Source organism: Myxocyprinus asiaticus, chromosome 5 (genome assembly GCF_019703515.2).
Source record: "Myxocyprinus asiaticus isolate MX2 ecotype Aquarium Trade chromosome 5, UBuf_Myxa_2, whole genome shotgun sequence".
In the NCBI taxonomy this organism is placed as follows: Eukaryota; Metazoa; Chordata; class Actinopteri; order Cypriniformes; family Catostomidae; genus Myxocyprinus; species Myxocyprinus asiaticus.
This window is the reverse complement of record NC_059348.1, coordinates 9,317,749-9,336,252: the sequence shown is the minus strand read 5'-3', so window position 1 is coordinate 9,336,252 and position 18,504 is coordinate 9,317,749. Positions and strand designations below refer to the sequence as shown.

Sequence of the window (18,504 nt, the reverse complement as noted above, 5' to 3'; positions counted from 1 at the left end):
GCATCGGGTTTTCCCCCATATTATTCTCTTATCGTGATACAACTGTGTGCATTTTCCACGTGCATCCGCTTTCTGTTTTTATCGCAATTAAACTAAGTGCATTTTACAGCACGAACCCGTTTTTCTCCTCTGTGTTACACGAATTATTGCATCATTCTCAAAGCACCGCTTATCAAGAACAACCATAACAACAAACAATTGCGTGAGGGACTCACATCGATCTCAAACCCTCACCGCACAGGAACAATCAAAAACAACAAACAACTGCGGTAAGTCATGGCATCTGCTCATGTTATATGTTCCTGCATTGCATGTCATATGGTTACAATAGCCTCTTCTGTCAGCAGTGAGGGATTCACGTGATACATGTAAGGATTTAGTCAGGCTGACGGAGAAGGTTAATGAGTTAGAGACACATCCGAACGCTCGTGGAGGTCAGTGAGAAAAAGAAGCCAGTAGATACTGTTTCGGATGCGGGCAGTACAGAGAGCAACACACACACTTTGGGTCCGGCTCTAGAGCCCCCACAGCAGGACGTTTGGGTGATGTCTCGGCAGCATACTCGCTCAGCAAAGCGACATCACTCTCCCGTTCCTGTTAAGGTTTCCAATTGATTCTCCCCACTCAGTGATGCACCCACTGAGAATCACGTTGAAAGAGCCCTTGTTATTGGTGATTCTGTTGTAAGGAACGTGGAAATAGAGACTTCAGCCACTATTGTTAAATGCTTTTCGGGTACCAGAGCATCTGACATCAGATCAAATTTACAAGTGCTGGCTAATGCTAAACGTAGGTTTTCTAAAATTGTTATTCATGTCGGCACTAATGATGTCCAGCTTCGCCAGTCGGAAATCACTAGAGATAATGTTAAAGAGGTGTGTAAATTTTCAAAAACAATGTCAGACACTGTAATAGGCTCTGGCCTCCTCCCTGCTCATCGTGGTGATGAGGTTTATAGAAGATTAGTGTCAATGAATGGCTGGTTGTCTGAGTGGTATCTGGAGAATAGAATAGGATTTATAGACAATTGGAAGAGTTTTTGGGGTAGACCTGACCTGCTAAAGAGAGATGGACTCCATCCCTCCAGGGAAGGTGCCGCTCTCCTCTCTAGTATTTTGGCTCATAGTCTTAGTAATGATAGTATTTGACTAACTGAGGCCAGGAAGCAGACAAAATAGTTAATCCGAACGTCTGCTAGCTGCCTTGAGACGTCACACAGGTCACATAAACTACAACACATAGAGACTGTATCACCTAGATATCATATAGAGACTGTGTCTGTTCCCCGAACTACCAAACACAAAACCCTCACTAAATCATTTAGAGAAAATTTTATTAAGGTCAAACTTGAACAAAATAAACAAATTCAAGATAAAAATCATATAAAGATAGGGCTACTAAACATTAGACCTCTTTCTACCAAAGCACTAATTGTAAATGAAATTATTACAGATCATAGTTTGGATGTGCTCTGTTTGACTAAAACCTGGCTTAAACCGGATGAATATATTAGTTTAAATAAATCTACTCCCCCAGGTTATTGTTATAAATATGAGCCTCGTCTGAAGGGTTGAGGAGGAGGTGTTGCTACAATTTACATTGAAGTTTTTGGTGTTACTCAGAGGACAGGCTAAAAATTTAAGTCTTTTGAAATAATAATGTTTAATGTGATACCGTCAGATATAGATATAAATAAAAAAAAACTCCCAAACCTGTACCTAAACCTGTCGTCTTTTACCCTTGCTACAGTATATAGATCACCCAGGCCTTATTCTGATTTCCTTGCTGAATTTGCACATTTTTTATCAGATCTTGTAGTTACTGTAGATAGAGCTTTAATTGTTGGTGACTTCAACATTCACATAGATAATGAAAATGACACATTGGGATTAGTATTTATTGATATTCTCAACTCTCTTGGAGTCAGACAAAATGTAACAGGACCAACTCATCGCCATAATCATACACTAGATTTAATTCTGTCTTATGGAGTTGATGTTGATACTATGGAAATTCTGCTGCAGAGCGATGACATCTCGGATCATTAACTTGTCTCTTGTATGCTGCGATCAGCTAATGTTACTCAATCTACACCATGCTATTGTTCAGGTAGAACCTTTCTTTCGACCACTAAATATAGCTTCACTAATAATCTTCCAGATCTATCTCATACACTCAGTAAACCCCAAAGCCTAGAAGAACTTGATGAAATAACAGAAAATATAAATACAGTCATCTCTAGCACTCTTGATAGTGTTGCGCCCCTTCAATTAAAGAAAATTAAAGAAAAAAGCCCCGCACCATAGTACAATGGTCACACTCATGCTCTCAAGAGAGCAGCTCGGAAAATGGAGCACAAGTGGAAGAATACAAAATTAGGTATATTGCGGTGCATGGAAGGATAGTGTCTGTAGCTACAGACAGGCACTAAAAGCTGCCAGGTTAGCATATTTTAGCAAACTCATAGAAAATAACCACAACAATCCTAGGTGTTTATTCAGTACTGTGGCTAAATTGGTTAGGAATAAAGCCTCAACAGAACCAGATATAAGAGTAATGACTTCATGAATTTCTTTACTGATAAAATTGAAATAATCGGAAATAAAATTTGAATTATGCAATCATCTGTCACAGTACCTCAGAAAACAGTGTCTCATAATTTTCCTCACGTGCAGCTTCAATCCTTCACTGTCATATGTCATGAAGGGCTAACAAAACTTATCGAAACATCAAAAACCACAACATGTTTGTTAGATCCAATACCAACCAAGCTCTTAAAAGAGGTATTCCCAGTAATCTCAGAACTTCTTCTTAATATTATTAACTCCTCGCTTTCCTTAGGACATGTCCCAAGAAACTTTAAAATGGCAGATATCAAACCACTTATTAAGAAGCCACAACTTGATCCTGGAGAACTGGCTAATTATAGACCGATTTCAAATCTCCCGTTTATGTCTAAAATACTAGAAAAGGTAGTGTCCTCCCAAATATGTTAATTTCTACAGAGTTTACATGAACAATTTCAGTCAGGATTTAGGCCTCATCACCCGAACAGAGACTGCACTTATCAGAGTTACAAATGCCTTGCTCTTATCATCTGATCGCGGCTGCATTTCACTTCTATTGCTTTTAGATCTAAGTGCTGCATTTGACATGATAGATCATGACATTCTCTTGAATAGGCTGGAGAATTATGTTGGCATTTGTGGAGTTGCATTAGCATGGTTTAGGTCCTATTTAGCAGACTGCTACCACTTTGTCAATGTAAATGAATAATTGTCAAACCAAACAAAAGTAACGTATGGAGTGCCACAGGAATCAGTTTTAGGGCCTCTGCTTTTCTCCTTGTATATGCTTCCCCTGGGAGATATTATCAGGAATCCTGGAATAAGTTTCCACTGTTATGCCAACGATACCCAACTTTATATGTCTTCAAAACCTGATGAGATTTCACAATTCTCCAAATTAGCAGAGTGTATCAATGAAATAAAAGATTGGATGGCTAGAAATTTCCTTCTACTCAATTCTGACAAAACAGAGGTACTAATTATTGGAACAAAAACCTCTAAAAACAAGCTGCTAAAATATAATTTGACTCTCGATGGATGTACTGTTACATCGTCTTCAACAGTGAAGAAGTTAGGTGTTTTATTTGATACCAATCTGTTCTTTGAAAATCAAATTACCAATGTTTGTAGAACAGCATTCCTCCACCTAAGAAATATTGCTACATTATGACACATGCTCTCTGTTGCTGATGCTGAAAAACTAATTCATGCGTTCATGACCTCAAGACTAGATTATTGTAATGCATTACTGGGAGGATGTCCAGCAAGATCAATAAATAAACTTCAATTGGTTCAAAATGCAGCAGCCAGAGTGCTGACGAGAACCAAGATATATGATCATATTAGCCCCATTTTATCATCGTTACATTTTATCTGTTAAATTTCGTATTAATTTTAAAATTCTGTTAACTACGTATAAAGCTTTGAATGGTCTAGCTCCGCAGTACTTAAGTGACCTTCTACCACGCTATATTCCATCATGTTCATTACGATCGCAAAATTCTGGCCTGTTAATAGTTCCTAGAATATCAAAATCCACAAAAGGAGGTAGATCCTTTTCATATTTGGCTCCTTAACTAAGGAATAGTCTCCCTAACACTGTTCGAGATGCAGACACACTCACTCAGTTTAAGTCTAGGCTAAAAACTCATCTATTTAGCCAGGCATACACCTAATTTATCCTTCAACTCACAATTAGGCTGCTTTAGTTAGGTCTGCCGGAACCAGAAACCAGAAATATTGATCGTGATCTATAACTCTGCAATAAATTGAATGGCTTCTATGCAAATATTATTTTATTCCCTGTCTCAACCTCAGGACTCCTATCCTGAGGTCACCAGAACCGGCTGGATCCAGCTCCATTCCTGCTTCGTGTTGGACTCCACTGCTACGTGTCGCTGTGTGATGATGACTAATAGCAGCCGGTGCCAGCCAAACATCACTTAAGTCTATTACGATGGACTTCAGAGGATGAACTGATGCCAACTCCAACCATAAGACATGGAATTTTTCTCCACTAACCAACATCTTATGAAGTTTTGTGTTCCTTGCCACAGTCGCCTTCGGCTTACTCACTGGGGTTATAAATACAATTATTATTTAATTACTTATTTTTAAACACAATTCCCAATCGTATTTTATCAAACTACACAAAGATGACTCTAAGACATTATAGATATTACAGTTTTATTTTCTGTTAATGCATGATCTTCTATAAAGCTGCTTTGAAATGATGTGTGTTGTGAATGGCGCTATACAAATAAAAATGACTTGACTTAAGGCGGTTCTTAGGGGTCGAATTATACAGTATGCCTCATTCATCAAAAAATCCAAAGCACGAGAACTCGTGGAGGTGGAAGAGAATATTAAAAGTACAGAGACAGAACTGAAGTGCAGAATGTCGTCTGATGGCCTCAGAGAATTGACCTGATTGAAATACAGATATAATACTATTTTGTCGTGGAAGGTAGAGTTTTGGTTATTTAGGGCAAGACAGTCATATTTTGAGTCGGGTGACAAAGCAGGGAAGCTTTTGGCTAGATATATAAAGCAGAGAAAATCTTTTTCTACCATTCCCTCAGTTAAATCTGCTGGTGGTGAAATGTTTACCTCGGCCACTGATATTAATAATGCTTTTACATTTTTAAATTCTATCTTGATCTTTATAGTTCCACATCTTTGTCTATTGATGAAGATTTTAGAAACTTTGTGGAACCATTAGAACTCCCTAAACTGACGATTGAGCAAAAAAATCTTGATTCTGATATAACCTTGGAGGAGCTTGATGAGGTAATTAAGACCCTGCCTTTCAGACAAGGCTCCGGGACCAGATGGTTTTGCCGCTGAATTTTTTAGATCTTATGCTACAGAACTGGCTCCACTTTTGTTGTTGATATGGAATCATTAAAGAATGGAAAGCTTCCACCAACCATGACCCAAGCCCGGATCAGTCTGATTCTTAAAAAGGACAAAGAACCAAGCGAGTGTAAGAGTTACCGTCCAATTTCCCTGATCCAGCTAGACGTTAAAATTTTGTCAAAAATTCTGGCTAACCGATTAAGTAAAACTATGACATCTCTTATACATATAGATCAGGTGGGGTTTATTCGGGGCCATAGCTCTTCTGATAACATTAGGCGTTTCATCAATATCATGTGGTCAGTGGCAAATGATCAGACTACGGTCACTGCCATCTCACTTGATGCCGAAAAGGCATTTGATATGGTAGAATGGGATTGTCTTTTTAAGATATTGGAAAGGTACAGGTTTGGGAATATTTTTATTGAATGGATTAAGTTACTTTATAGACAACCGGTAGTGGTGGTACTAACAAATCGATTAATTTCAGATTATTTTACTCTGGATAGGGGCACCCAGCAGAGTTGCCCTCTTTCGCCATTATTGTTCTATTTTGCCCTGGAACCATTAGCAGCCGCGATAAGGAGGAGGATTTTCCAGGGGTGATGGCGGGAGGTGTGGCACATAAGCTTTTGCTTTTCGCAGATTATATTTTATTATTCGTCTCTGACCCCATTAGATCTATGCCTTGCCTCCACAGGATTATTAGTTCCTTCTCTAAATTCTCAGGTTACAGAGTCAATTGGTCTAAATCTGAAGCTTTGGCTCTGACAGCGTACTGCCCAGTAACGGATTTTCTCCATGGTTTCGTGTTGAACAGGAATTTCTTGCTCCTATTTCACCATTGCAAAGCCTTTCTATCAAACTAACCGAAGAAGTTAAATCACACCCCGTTATCTTGCATTTGCATGTGGTTTGGATAGAAGTATCCAGAGTGTTTAAGATATTTATTTAAATGTTGCTTCAAGCATATGGCTGACCCCTGAATTCCATATTAATAAATCCACTTTCTGTGGGTCAGAGTGGATTGTGAGTGGGGTTACTACACTTGGTGACCTATATGAGAGTGGAGTGTTGAGATCTTTTGAGAATTTGATTAATCATTTGGGGATTCCCAGATCTCCACAAAAGGGAGAGAGAAATCGGGTGAATGTAAAAGCGACACTGCTCCGTCCACTGGACCGGGTCTGGAGCTCCCTTTTAGTGAGATCAGTCAGCGGACTTGTGACGTCCGAATAATTAGGCACAAATTTCCTATAATAGCCAGCCAGCCTCTTTTTGATCTTGGATCTCGGGCAGGTCGCAATCGCCCCAGTCATGTCAATTTGGGGACGCACCTGCCCGTGGCCCAAGTGGAAACCCAGATACCGTACCTCCACCCGCCCAATCACGCACTTCTTGGGGTTTGCTGTGAGTCCCGCCCGTCGCAGCGACCTCAGAACCACCCTCAGATGCTGCATGTGCCACTGCCAAACATTACTGTAAATGATGATGTCATCTAAATAGGCAGCGGTGTAAGCCGAATGCGGTCTGAGGATTCGGTCCATGAGGCGCTGAAATGTAGCCGGGGCCCCAAACAAATCGAATGGAAGCATTACAAACTGGTGTAATACAAACAGTGTGGAGAATGCCATTTTTTCATGGGATATTGGTGTCAAGGGGACCTGCCAATAACCCTTTGTCAAATCCAGTGTCGAATAAAATCGAGCGGTGCCCAACAGATTGAGGCATTGGGTAGGATTCAAATTTAGACACCACGTTGACTTTACTATAATCCCGTCACTCTTAGGAACCAGAACAACCGGGCTTGACCAATCACTGTGGGATTCCTCTATTACCCCCATATCGAGCATTGCATCCAATTCTTCCCAAACTATTTTTTTGTTTTCGGGCAGGCGGTAGGGATGGCTACGTACCACTACCCCCAGCTCGGTCTCGATGTGGTGCTGGATAAGGTTTGTATGACCCGGCAGAGGGGAAAACACATCTGCAAATTCCTGTTGCAACTTGGTAAGCTCTGTGACTTGATACGGTGAGAGGTGGTCTCCACAAGTGACTGGGGTGATATGATTGGGTTGTGTATTCACCTCCGGCCTGAGCTCTGCCCTCTCCGGAACTACCATAGCCAACGTCACAGGGACCGCCTCCCTCCATAATTTCAGGAGGTTGAGATGGTATATTTGATGTGCGCTCCCTCTATCGGTTCGCTTCACCTCATAATCAAGATCTCCCACTCGACGTGTGACCTCAAAGGGTCCTTGCCACTTAGCGAGTAATTTGGAGCTCGATGCGGGGAGTAATACGAGCACTTTATCTCCCGGTGCAAATTCACGTGGCCGAGCACCCCTGTTATACAGGTGGCTCTGATGTTCTTGAGCTTGGAGCAATTTCTCCTGTGTTAGTTGCCCGAGAGTGTGGAGTTTTGCTCTAACATCAAGGATGTATTGAATTTCGTTTTTACTGGTTGAAGGTCCCTCCTCCCACGTCTCCCATATAATGTCAAGCACCAAGGGCGGGCGCCGCAGCAGCTCGAACGGGGAAAACCTGGTGGAGGCTTGCGGGACCTCTCGCACTGCAAACAATAGGGGCTCGAGCCACATACACAATTTCTAGCATATTTGTGTACAAAATTACGAATCATATTCTTCAGGGTTTTATTAAATTGCTCCACCAGGCCATCTGTCTGCAGATGGTACACGCTGGTGCAAACCGATTTATTACCCAATAATTCGTACAGTTTGCGTAGTGTTCGTGACATAAATGTAGTGCCTTGATCAGTGAGGATTTCTTTCGGAATCCTCACTCGGGAGATAACTTTGAAAAATGCCTCCACAACACAGCACTGCTTCCAGATATCATGTTGCATAGTCCACCAGGACCAATACAAAACGATGTCCACATGCAGTCTGGTCTAATGGCCTGACGAGGTCCATGCCAATTCTTTCGAAGGGGACCTTGATTAACGGAAGGGGGTGCAATGGCGCTCTTGGGGTGGCCGGCGGATTCACCAGCTGACATTCACGGCATGCCGCAAACCACCTGCGAACATCGCCATGAATGCCCTGCCAATAAAAATGGGTCATTAGTCGGCTCAGTGTTTTCCTCTCCCCTAAGTGACCCGCCATCTGATTATAATGAGCCACCTGGAACAGCATTTCCCAGCTGGGTTGTATCCTCTTTTGTTTGAGTGTCCTGTGTTACTCGATACAACCGTTCTTTTATTATCACAAAATAAGGATATGAAAGCATGACGTTCGGCTGGAGCTGTTGGCCTGAGGGTTTTGTCTCTTGACTGCTCTAGAGGGAGCAGTCAAGACCCCCCCACCCCCACCCCCACGTCACCCTGACGTGGAGCTGACAAAGACTGCCCCGGCTCCGCCTCCCCTGCCAAAGCATCGCACATTTCACATCTAACAGCCTTCATGCAGGACCCATCTGCACATATTCCCTTCAACACATTTTTGAACTCAGGCCAATTAGTCCCCAGAATAAGCAGATGGGTGAGGCGGGACTTAAACGCTGCCTCCACTCTATGCTTTGTTCCCCGAAATTTGATAGTGAGGGTCACTACAGGGTAGTTGTGAATATCCCCATACACACACTTCACCCTCACCCTTTTGGTTGTGCCCAAAGCCTTGTGTTGAACTAAGCATTGGTGGATAGTGGTCTGATTACAACCTGTGTCCACCAAGGCTTGGTGAGTACTCCCCTTGACACTTACCAGTATCCTGTATACTCCGGCCCGATCGGGGGCAGCCTGTGGAGTGTCAGGGATCCGGACCAGAGTTCCCAGCTCCATCACAGGGCATTTATCCTGGAAGTGCCCCAGATCCCCGCAACTCCAGCAGGCTGGCCCAGGCGCTACGCCCGCACCTACGTCGGCGGGCACATCCACCTGAGGGGGAGAGCAGTGGGGCAATGAATTCGGCGGGGGGGGGAACAAACACCCGTGAACGGGAAGCCGGCTTCGGTGACGCTTGACCACACCCCCGCTGCCACAGTGAATCAATAAAAAATGTTTATCACAAACCTGACTCAGTTACACCAGTTCTGTCTGGAGGAATGGGCCAGAATTCCAGCAACTTATTGTAAAAAGCTTGTGGAAGACTACCCAAAACGTTTGACCCAAGTTAAACAATTTAAAGGCAGTGCTACCAAATAGTAACAAAGTTTATGTAAACTTCTGACCCACTGGAAATGTGATGAAAGAAATAAAAGCTGAAATAGATTATTCTCTCTACTATTATTCTGACATTTCACATTCTTAAAATAAAGTAGTGATCCTAACTGACCTAAGAACCAAGGAATTGTGAAACATTTAAACTCAGTTTATTTGGCTAAGGTGTATGTAAACGTCTGACTTCAACTGTATGTATAAAAATACTCACAAATTATAATTCTCTGTAATAAAATGTGAATTAATAAAATGCACATGAATAACTCTGATGCGTGGGTGTCCTTATGAACACTGAATGTTGCATGAAAGTGTTTATCATGCATCTCCTTTGCAGCGTCCCTCCAGCAAATAAATGTGGTGGTGAACTTGAGCATGTTATTCTTCATCTTTTTTATGTCGATTTGCAAAACAAGCTTAACAAGCATTACTGCCACAAACTGAATGGTCATGACATTGCGAGAGACCTCTGAGGTGCTCATCTCTGGCCTATTTAAATATATAGTTATAGTGCCCCTTAGCGGTGTAAAGTTGCTAATGACTAATTCACGGGGTGATTGCAGCGGTACTAAGCCTTATCTGGTTGAATACCATTTGTATTTTACAAGGCCTAGCTATGGTTATATGTGGAAAACAGGGAAATGGGATTTTCTAGAAAAGGTGTTATTGTTCAAATTAAGGAATTTGGTCCCTTTTTTTTTTTTTTTTTTTTTGCAGATCTGTTCCTCCATACCACACAGCAATCATGATTCACCCCTGCAGTGAAGACACTCCCACAGCAATTCACCAATAAATGCTGAGATTATTTCCATCATCCGACAAGTTAAAAAAAAAGTGGTTTATAAAGAAGAAAAACTCCAAGTGTATCCACTGAAGTCTGCTGACATTTTATTGCAAAAATGAAGTTTGTAAAAGAGGAGTTGAAAGAGGAGAGTGAAGACATCAGTATTACAGAACCATGCAGAATGAAAAATGAAGATACTGAGGAACAAAGAGGTTGGTGTCCATTCTTGATTCTTCATAATGACTCGCACAGTTCACTAGATCTGGCAGTTAGAAAATCATAGAAGCAGTAAAATTACAGTTAAACAAATAATATCAGAATATTAATCAGAATTTTAAAAAAAATCCTTCAACATAACAAAGAACACAAAGAAGGTACTTGGCCTTTGCTGCTTACTGGCATTAAATAGATTAATTGTATTTAATTTTTCAAATTTGTCTCAATTTACTTTGTTCATTTTAGACTTGATAGAAGTAAAAGAAGAAAGTCAAGAACTGAATGACATGGAGGAGAAACACCATCAATATCATACATTTGATAATTTCATCACTGGTGAAGATTCTTTAAATGGCTTAAAGACAGAAAATAATTTCTCATGGAAAAGAACTCAAAGAACAAAAGTCATAAATTCTTTCACCTGCTCTCACTGTGGACAAAGTTTCACAAAAAAAAGAAACCTTAACACTCACTTAACACTTCACCCTGGAGAGAAGCCTTTCACATGTCATCAGTGTGGAATGAGTTTTGCACAAAAAGGAGATCTTAAGGGACACATGGAAATTCACACTGGAGAAAAGCCTTTCACCTGCCTTCAGTGTGGAAAGAGTTTCAGACAGAAAGGAAACCTTCTGCGTCACATAAGAATTCACACTGGAGAGAAGCCTTACTCTTGCTCTCAGTGTGGAAAGAGTTTCACACAAGCAGCCCATCTTGCACTTCATCTGCAAAATCACACTGGAGTAAGGCCATTTAACTGCGATCAGTGTGGAAAGAAGTTTAGGCGGAAATCAAATCTAAAGATACACATCACAACTCACACAAATGAGAAGCCTTGTCTGTGTTCTTTTTGTGGAAAGAGTTTCGCTCACTCAGTACTCTTGAAAGCACATGAGAGAGTGCATACTGGAGAGAAGCCATACTACTGTACCTCATGTGGGAAAAGTTTCTCAAAGAAAGAACATCTAAATGTTCACATGAAAATTCACACTGGAGAAAAGCCCTTCCCCTGCCATCAGTGTGGAAAGAGTTTCAGAAAGAAAGGAAACCTTCTGCGTCATATAAGAATTCACACTGGGGAGAAGCCTTACTCTTGCTCTCAGTGTGGAAAGAGTTTCACACAAGCAGCCCATCTCGCTCTTCATCTGCAAAATCACTCTGGATTAAGGCCATATAACTGCGATCAGTGTGGAAAGAAATTTAGGCGGAAATCAAATCTGAAGGTACACATCACATCTCACACAGATGAGAAGCCTTGTGTGTGTTCTTTTTGTGCAAAGAGTTTCGCTCACTCAGTACTCCTCAAAGCACACGAGAGAGTTCATACTGGAGAGAATCCATTCCACTGTACTACATGTGGGAACATTTTTTCAAAGAGAGAACATCTAAATGTTCACATGAAAATTCACACTGGAGAAAAGCCCATCCCCTGCCTTCAATGTGGCAAGAGTTTCAGAGAGAAAGGAGATCTTCAGCGTCACATGAGAATTCACACTGGAGAAAAGCCCTTCCCCTGCCTTCAGTGTGGCAAGAGTTTCAGAGAGAAAGGAAATCTTCAGTGTCATATGAGAATTCACACTGGAGAGAAGCCTTTTACATGTAATCAGTGTGGAAGAAGTTTCAAACAAGCTGCCCATCTCACAGTTCATCTGCGCTATCATTCTGGATTAAGGCCATTTGACTGTGAACAGTGTGGAAAGAAATTTACGCGGGCATCACATCTAAAGACACACATGACAACTCATACTAATGAGAAGCCTCATGTGTGTTCTTTTTGTGGAAAGTGTTTCGGTACATCAGCATACCTGAAAATACATGAGAGAGTGCATACTGGAGAGAAGCCATATCACTGCACTTCATGTGGGAAGAGTTTCACTCAATCAGGTCATCTACTCACTCATATAAAAAAGCAAAATTGTCCAAAACTGTCATAGTGAGCAATGTAAATTTCAGGGTCAACACTTATGTATTTAATGTAGCATTTCAGTCAGTTTACTAGATATGTTATAATTTGAAAGTGAATAAAAAAACAATTAAACAATACATAAAGTAATCCCACTAAGGCAATAACTGTCTTTCCTCTTCTTAAAGATAAACTCAATTTATTCTTTCACCACTGTTGCTCACCTTCCTTTTTACTTGTGCTTCTCTGAGCAATTTGCAACTTTGTATTATATATCAAAGAAGTATCAATTGCTTCTGTTGTATTCCTCATTTGTAAGTCGCTTTGGATAAAAGTGTTTGCTAAATTATTAATGTAACTGTATATTCAACGAACACTATATTAGGAACACTATGGTCTTAATAAAGTGCCTGATGTGGTTTTCTGCTGTTGCGACCTATCCACCTCGAATTTGACATGTGCATTCTGACATGCTATTCTTCTCACCACAATTGTACAGAGCGGGTATCTGAGTTACCGTAGACTTTGTCAGTTTGAACCAGTCTGGCCATTCTCTGTTGACCTCTCATCAACAAGGCATTTCCATCCACAGAACTGCCACTCACTGGATGTTTTTTTTTTAATTTTTTTTTTTTTGGGCACCATTCGGAGTAAATTCTAGAGATTGTTGTGCATAAAAATCCTAGGAGATCAGCAGTTACAGAAATACTCAAACCAGCCTGTCTGGCACCAAAAATCATGCCACGGTCCAAATCACTGAGATCACATTTTTTCCCATTCTGATGGCTGATGTGAACATTAACTGAAGCTCCTGACGCGTATGTGCATGATTTTATGCACTGCGCTGCTTCCACATGATTGGCTGATTAGATAATCCCATGAATAAGTAGGTATACAGGTGCCAGACAGATGACTCAAGTTTGTTTTGGAGTGAGTACGGAGCCTGCCGACCTATTTAAGAACTCTACAGCCAAGTTGGTATGGAGCCAGCATTGAAAGCTAAGGAGATTTTCTGACCAGCCTCGTATTGTTTCATATTTGACCCTCCCTCTGTGCTCCTGCAGTGGTGTCTCACTCTCCCATGCATATACATACACCCTTCACAAACACACACACTGGCCTCTTAATTGTGTATGACGTTTTATGTGTTAATTGTGATTGTTTGATTCGGACTGTTTGCTTTATTTTATTGAATTTTTGGTTTATATTTTCATTGTTCACAATAAATGTGTTACTGAGTTTGAGTCACAGACACTTGTTTTCATCATGGATATTATCTTCCTTTTTAAGAGATTGTTTTATTTATAATTTTTGTATTTTATTTGTCTGGTGACAGTTCCCAGCAAAATACAAATGTGTCTATGATCGCTGTGACTGCTGGCTTATGAAGTGCTATCCTGGGTCTTAAGTGTATTTTAACTGGCCCAAGCCTGTCTGGCGCCCAAATATATTTAATTTTTTATAATTTAAATTTAAGTTTTGGTGCGCCACCGTTACATGAGAAAAATCTTACTAATCTAACTATTTGCCAATGAGGTAAGTAAATCAAAATGAATTTAAAGGGAAAACAAATGTATTTTCTTACCCCAATGGCAGATTTGTTTTTCTTGTTTTTAAGAAAAGTTTACTAAATTTGGTCAGGTTTCACTGAAATCGAGACTTAATTTCTTATTACATTTTGCTTAAGTAAATATATCTTGTTTTATGAATATTTAGGTATTTTTACTGGAAGACCAGACAAAAATACTAAGAAAATTTGTATTTTTATTTTTTGCAGTGTATACAGTAAATGATCATTACCTTGTATAACAACAACAAAGGTTTCTACCAGATCTGATATCATTTATTCTGCCTTCACGTGCTAGCTGAATGATTTTAAATTCGAGTTTCCCACTCGGATGTTGCACATGAATGTCGTAATTACGACTGGGTAACTCTGAATAATTTTGATACCCGAGTTTCCGAGATGGGAGAAGTCCAAAACTTGCAGCAGAGGAGGAGAGTACGGTTTCTGTAGTCAATGACAGGTTTGATTTATTTTCCTAAATACAGCTAATTCTTAACACTTGCCGTTTCGGTCAAATTTATTTATGTATATCAGCAAACACATGATGCATGTTGTACATTTTTACACCGTGAAAATAGCTCGTATTTGACCAAAATTCTGTTATCGTCTAGTAATGTGTATTATGGTGTCAAAATAAAAGTTCCTCGAGAAATATATATGAAATGCATCTCCTTTGTCCGCTTGTGACCGGATTTCTCCAATGGTTTGTGTCACTACATACGTCAGCATGAGGGTCAAAGGCCACCACGGACATGTGATCATATATACACAATAAATGGCGATCATTTATCGGTGTAAGTTTATAAATGCCATAAGAAAGCGATTGACACGGGTAGATTTTCGCCCATTACGCTGATTTCACGTGGCATGTAAACACCTTAACCGGCGTTCTTACCGGCTCGTCCAGTATGCACACATGCCATAAGTCAGGATTGGTGGGTAAACATTGTGCTTGGTGCATTCATCAATGATCTGCGGCTTGCACATTTTTGCATGCAATATCGCATATTTGATGTTCTGTGTGAGAAATTAAGCGTGTTAACATGCACGTTCTTACACCGATCATGCTTAATAAGCCGACAACGCATGTAGTCATATATAAACAATAAATGGCGATCATTTATTGGTGTAATATTATAAACGGCTTAAGAATAAACTGATCTACACGGGTAGATTTTTGCCCATGACGCCGATTTCACGTGGCATGTAATCACCTTAACAGGCGTTCTTACCGGCTCATCCAATGTACGCACGTGTTGAGTGCCTGCCTCTTCATGGTTTGACGTCAAAAGCAGAAAATAAAGCGATTATTTTAAAAGTTATTTAAACGTGGATTTTTTGCTTTGTCAGATTTTTTAAATAAGCTGTTTTTTTTGGGGGGGGGGAGTAATCAGTGTATTGGTGTGCATGTAAACAGGCTCACTGTGACTGCTATTGTCCTGACACAAGTGTAACAATGCAGTTGGAGATGAGGATTGCAGTCGCCCTGTGGTATCTCGCAACCAGCAATGATTTCAGAGCATTAGCTTAGTTGTTTGGCCTTGGCAAAGCAACTGTAGGGTTGAAAGTCAACAAAGAAATTCATTTCTGTGTTACAACCCCTGTTACCTTATGAAAACAGACCTGTTGCACTCTTGCTTTGGAAAACCTTAAATTGAACAGAATTTTACCAGAGATTTTACCACGACTTCCAAGGGGTGTAGCCTCTGGGTAACGAGTAGAAGCGCACATCAAGGTAAGGGTAAACTGATGCCCTGATCTTGATCTAGGCAATGGTCCTACACAGTCAAGGATGACTCTCAAACAGCTCTCCCATCACAGGAATGGGGTGCAGTGGAGCCAGGGAGATGACATGATTTGGCTTACCCGATACCTGACAGGTATGACATGACTTACAATATTTAGACTCTGCAGATTTTAGACCTGGCCAAAAGAAATAACTTGAGATTCATTTAAATGTCTTTTAACCCCTAGATGCCTAGATATCCTGAGTGACAGCACATGATCATGGGAAAGCTGTAAGACATGAGAATGGTATGCAGTAGGCACTACTGATAGACAGTATCCCAGTTCGCACATGAGGTGGTGTCCATTTCCGCATCATGACTCCATCCCAGAAAGAAGCAGTATCACATGCAGATACTTTGTCCCTTCTTATAGCCAGTATAATACAAGCACCTAAGGAAGGATCAGATCACTGCCCATCAGCCAGTTTCTTTATCCCTACATCTGGTGAAGAGGCTGGTTTACCCCTGTCTCTTTTTCTTATTTATGAGTTGAATATATTTCACTAACAATTGTTAATAAATAGGCTTATCTGGTGGAAACATCTGAGTGAGACAGATGGTTATTAAAGACTATGGATCTAGTCACTTATAGATCACAAGCTGGTAGCTAAGGATCACATGGCAGTGTTTATTAAAGTCTATATGAGTGGCTGCTTAAATACTATGGGGTGATTGACCTGCAGACCTCTGGGGCACACGTTCAGTATTTCCGTGTAGATAAGGGGCCCCGAACACAGTTTCAGTGAAAATTTGCGCATCACAAGCCGATCAATTCAGGCAGCGGCGACGCTTAAAACTTCATTTCCAGGTTTCATTTAAATTTTGTATTAGACTCAGATTTTTGAACCCCACAATGTGTGTATGTTTACTCTTTTAATCATTTAATGTAGTTTTGAGAGTGACCAGCATTGTGGTTTAAGGAGGGTGTATGCTGGGTTGAAAATCTCATGGTGGCTTCTTATTTAAAATACATCATGTGTTGTTCTTAAAGCAAAAAGAAACAAATGAAACACGAAATGTAGGCGGTCATCCACTTAACCACAGCAGGACCGAAGCAAAGTGGGCACGTTTACTCTGAATAGTGCTGCCTGAATTGTGCGCTGTGCCGCCGGCTCATGATGTGCGAATGCGTAGCACGTGCAAGCCAGTCTCATCACACTTTTAACTTTTAGTTTCACCTCCATTACAGCTAAAGAAAATGTTGCATGGTCTTGAGAAAGAATTACATCAAGATATAGATTGGAATGCAGGTGCAAGGGACTTAATATTCATACAATAGTCTACTCCTCTCTCACTGTTGCTTGTGTGCCAGTGATTACCCCTCCGTGTGCCAATGTTGGCACGCATGCCGTAGGTTGCCAACCCCTGGTTTATACTAAAGAGATTCAATTGAATGTTCATCTGACACACTTAATGTGGCTTAAAAACAATCTTAGGACTATTATTGAAGTAAGGTAATGTTAAATACAGTACAGAGACAACACTTTTTTATGACGAGCTTGTTTAATAATGCAGTATTACATGAGCAAAGAGTGCTGTGTGACCCTGCATCAGCATGGCTGTGACTAGGCTCTAGGCACAAGGTAGTGATGTTACGTACAGAGGTGGGTAGTAATACACTACATTTACTCTGTTACATCTACTTGAATAACTTTTTGGGGGGGAAATTACTTTTAGAGTTGGTTTTAAAAGAGGGTACTTTTTACTCTCACTCAAGTAAATTTCTAATAAAATGTTTTACTCCTTTACAATGGGCAGCATTCCTGTTGTTACATTACTGGGTTTAATTGCAGTTAATGTGTAATTTATTGAGAGATTATTGAATGGGACTTTTACAACAGCGGAAGTTCAGCTGCGTGTGCCAGTGTTGCAGTCAAGACCACCTAAACCGAGACCAAGTCAAGACCAAAACCAGAGTGTATCGAGACCGACACAAGACCAAGACTTTCAGGTGTTGAGACCAAGTCAAGACCAAGACCAGAGTGTATCGAGACAGAGACAAGACCAAGACTTTCAGGTGTTGAGACCAAGTCAAGACCAAGACCAGAGTGTATCGAGACAGAGACAAGACCAAGACTTTGAGGGGTTGAGACCAAGTCAAGGCCAAGGCAGGGCAAGTCCGAGTCAAGACCAAGACCAGACCAGTGTGAGTCCCACACTGCATGACACACTTACAATAAAATGTGGAACTCGCAAACCATAGGCACTCCTCAAATTGATCAGAAAGATCCAGATTCCCATAAAAACACCCACAGAAAACAAATGAAGATTCATTCACCTCTTTTATTGCTATATAATTTATATACAGTTGTGCTCAAAAGTTTGCATACCTTGGCAGAAATTGTGAAATTTTGGCATTGATTTTGAAAATATGACTGATCATGCAAAAAAACTGTAGTTTATTTAAGGATAGTGATCATATGAAGCCATTTATCATCACATAGTTGTTTGGCTCCTTTTTAAATCATAATGATAACAGAAATCACCCAAATGGCCCTGATCAAAAGTTTACATACCCTTGAATGTTTGGCCTTGTTACAGACACACAAGGTGACACACACAGGTTTAAATGGCAATTAAAGGTTAATTTCCCACACCTGTGGCTTTTAAAATTGCAGTTAGTGTCTGTGTATAAATAGTCAATGAA

The 18,504-nt window shown here is 40.6% G+C and overlaps 2 protein-coding genes across 4 annotated transcripts in view; both read left to right on the top strand.

Annotated features, from left to right (window-relative positions):
• Window positions 1-14,388, top strand: part of LOC127440569 (zinc finger protein 585A-like) — a 56,208-nt gene extending 41,820 nt beyond the window's left edge. The window contains exon 6 of the mRNA XM_051697246.1: window positions 10,847-14,388. Within this exon, the coding sequence (XP_051553206.1) occupies window positions 10,847-12,534 (1,688 nt within the window). The 3' untranslated portion in view covers window positions 12,535-14,388. The remainder of the gene's footprint in view (window positions 1-10,846) is intronic.
• The window catches only part of LOC127440745 (gastrula zinc finger protein XlCGF57.1-like), a 72,362-nt gene that overhangs the window by 8,215 nt on the left and 45,643 nt on the right, over window positions 1-18,504 (top strand). The gene's annotated exons all lie outside the window — the stretch shown is intronic.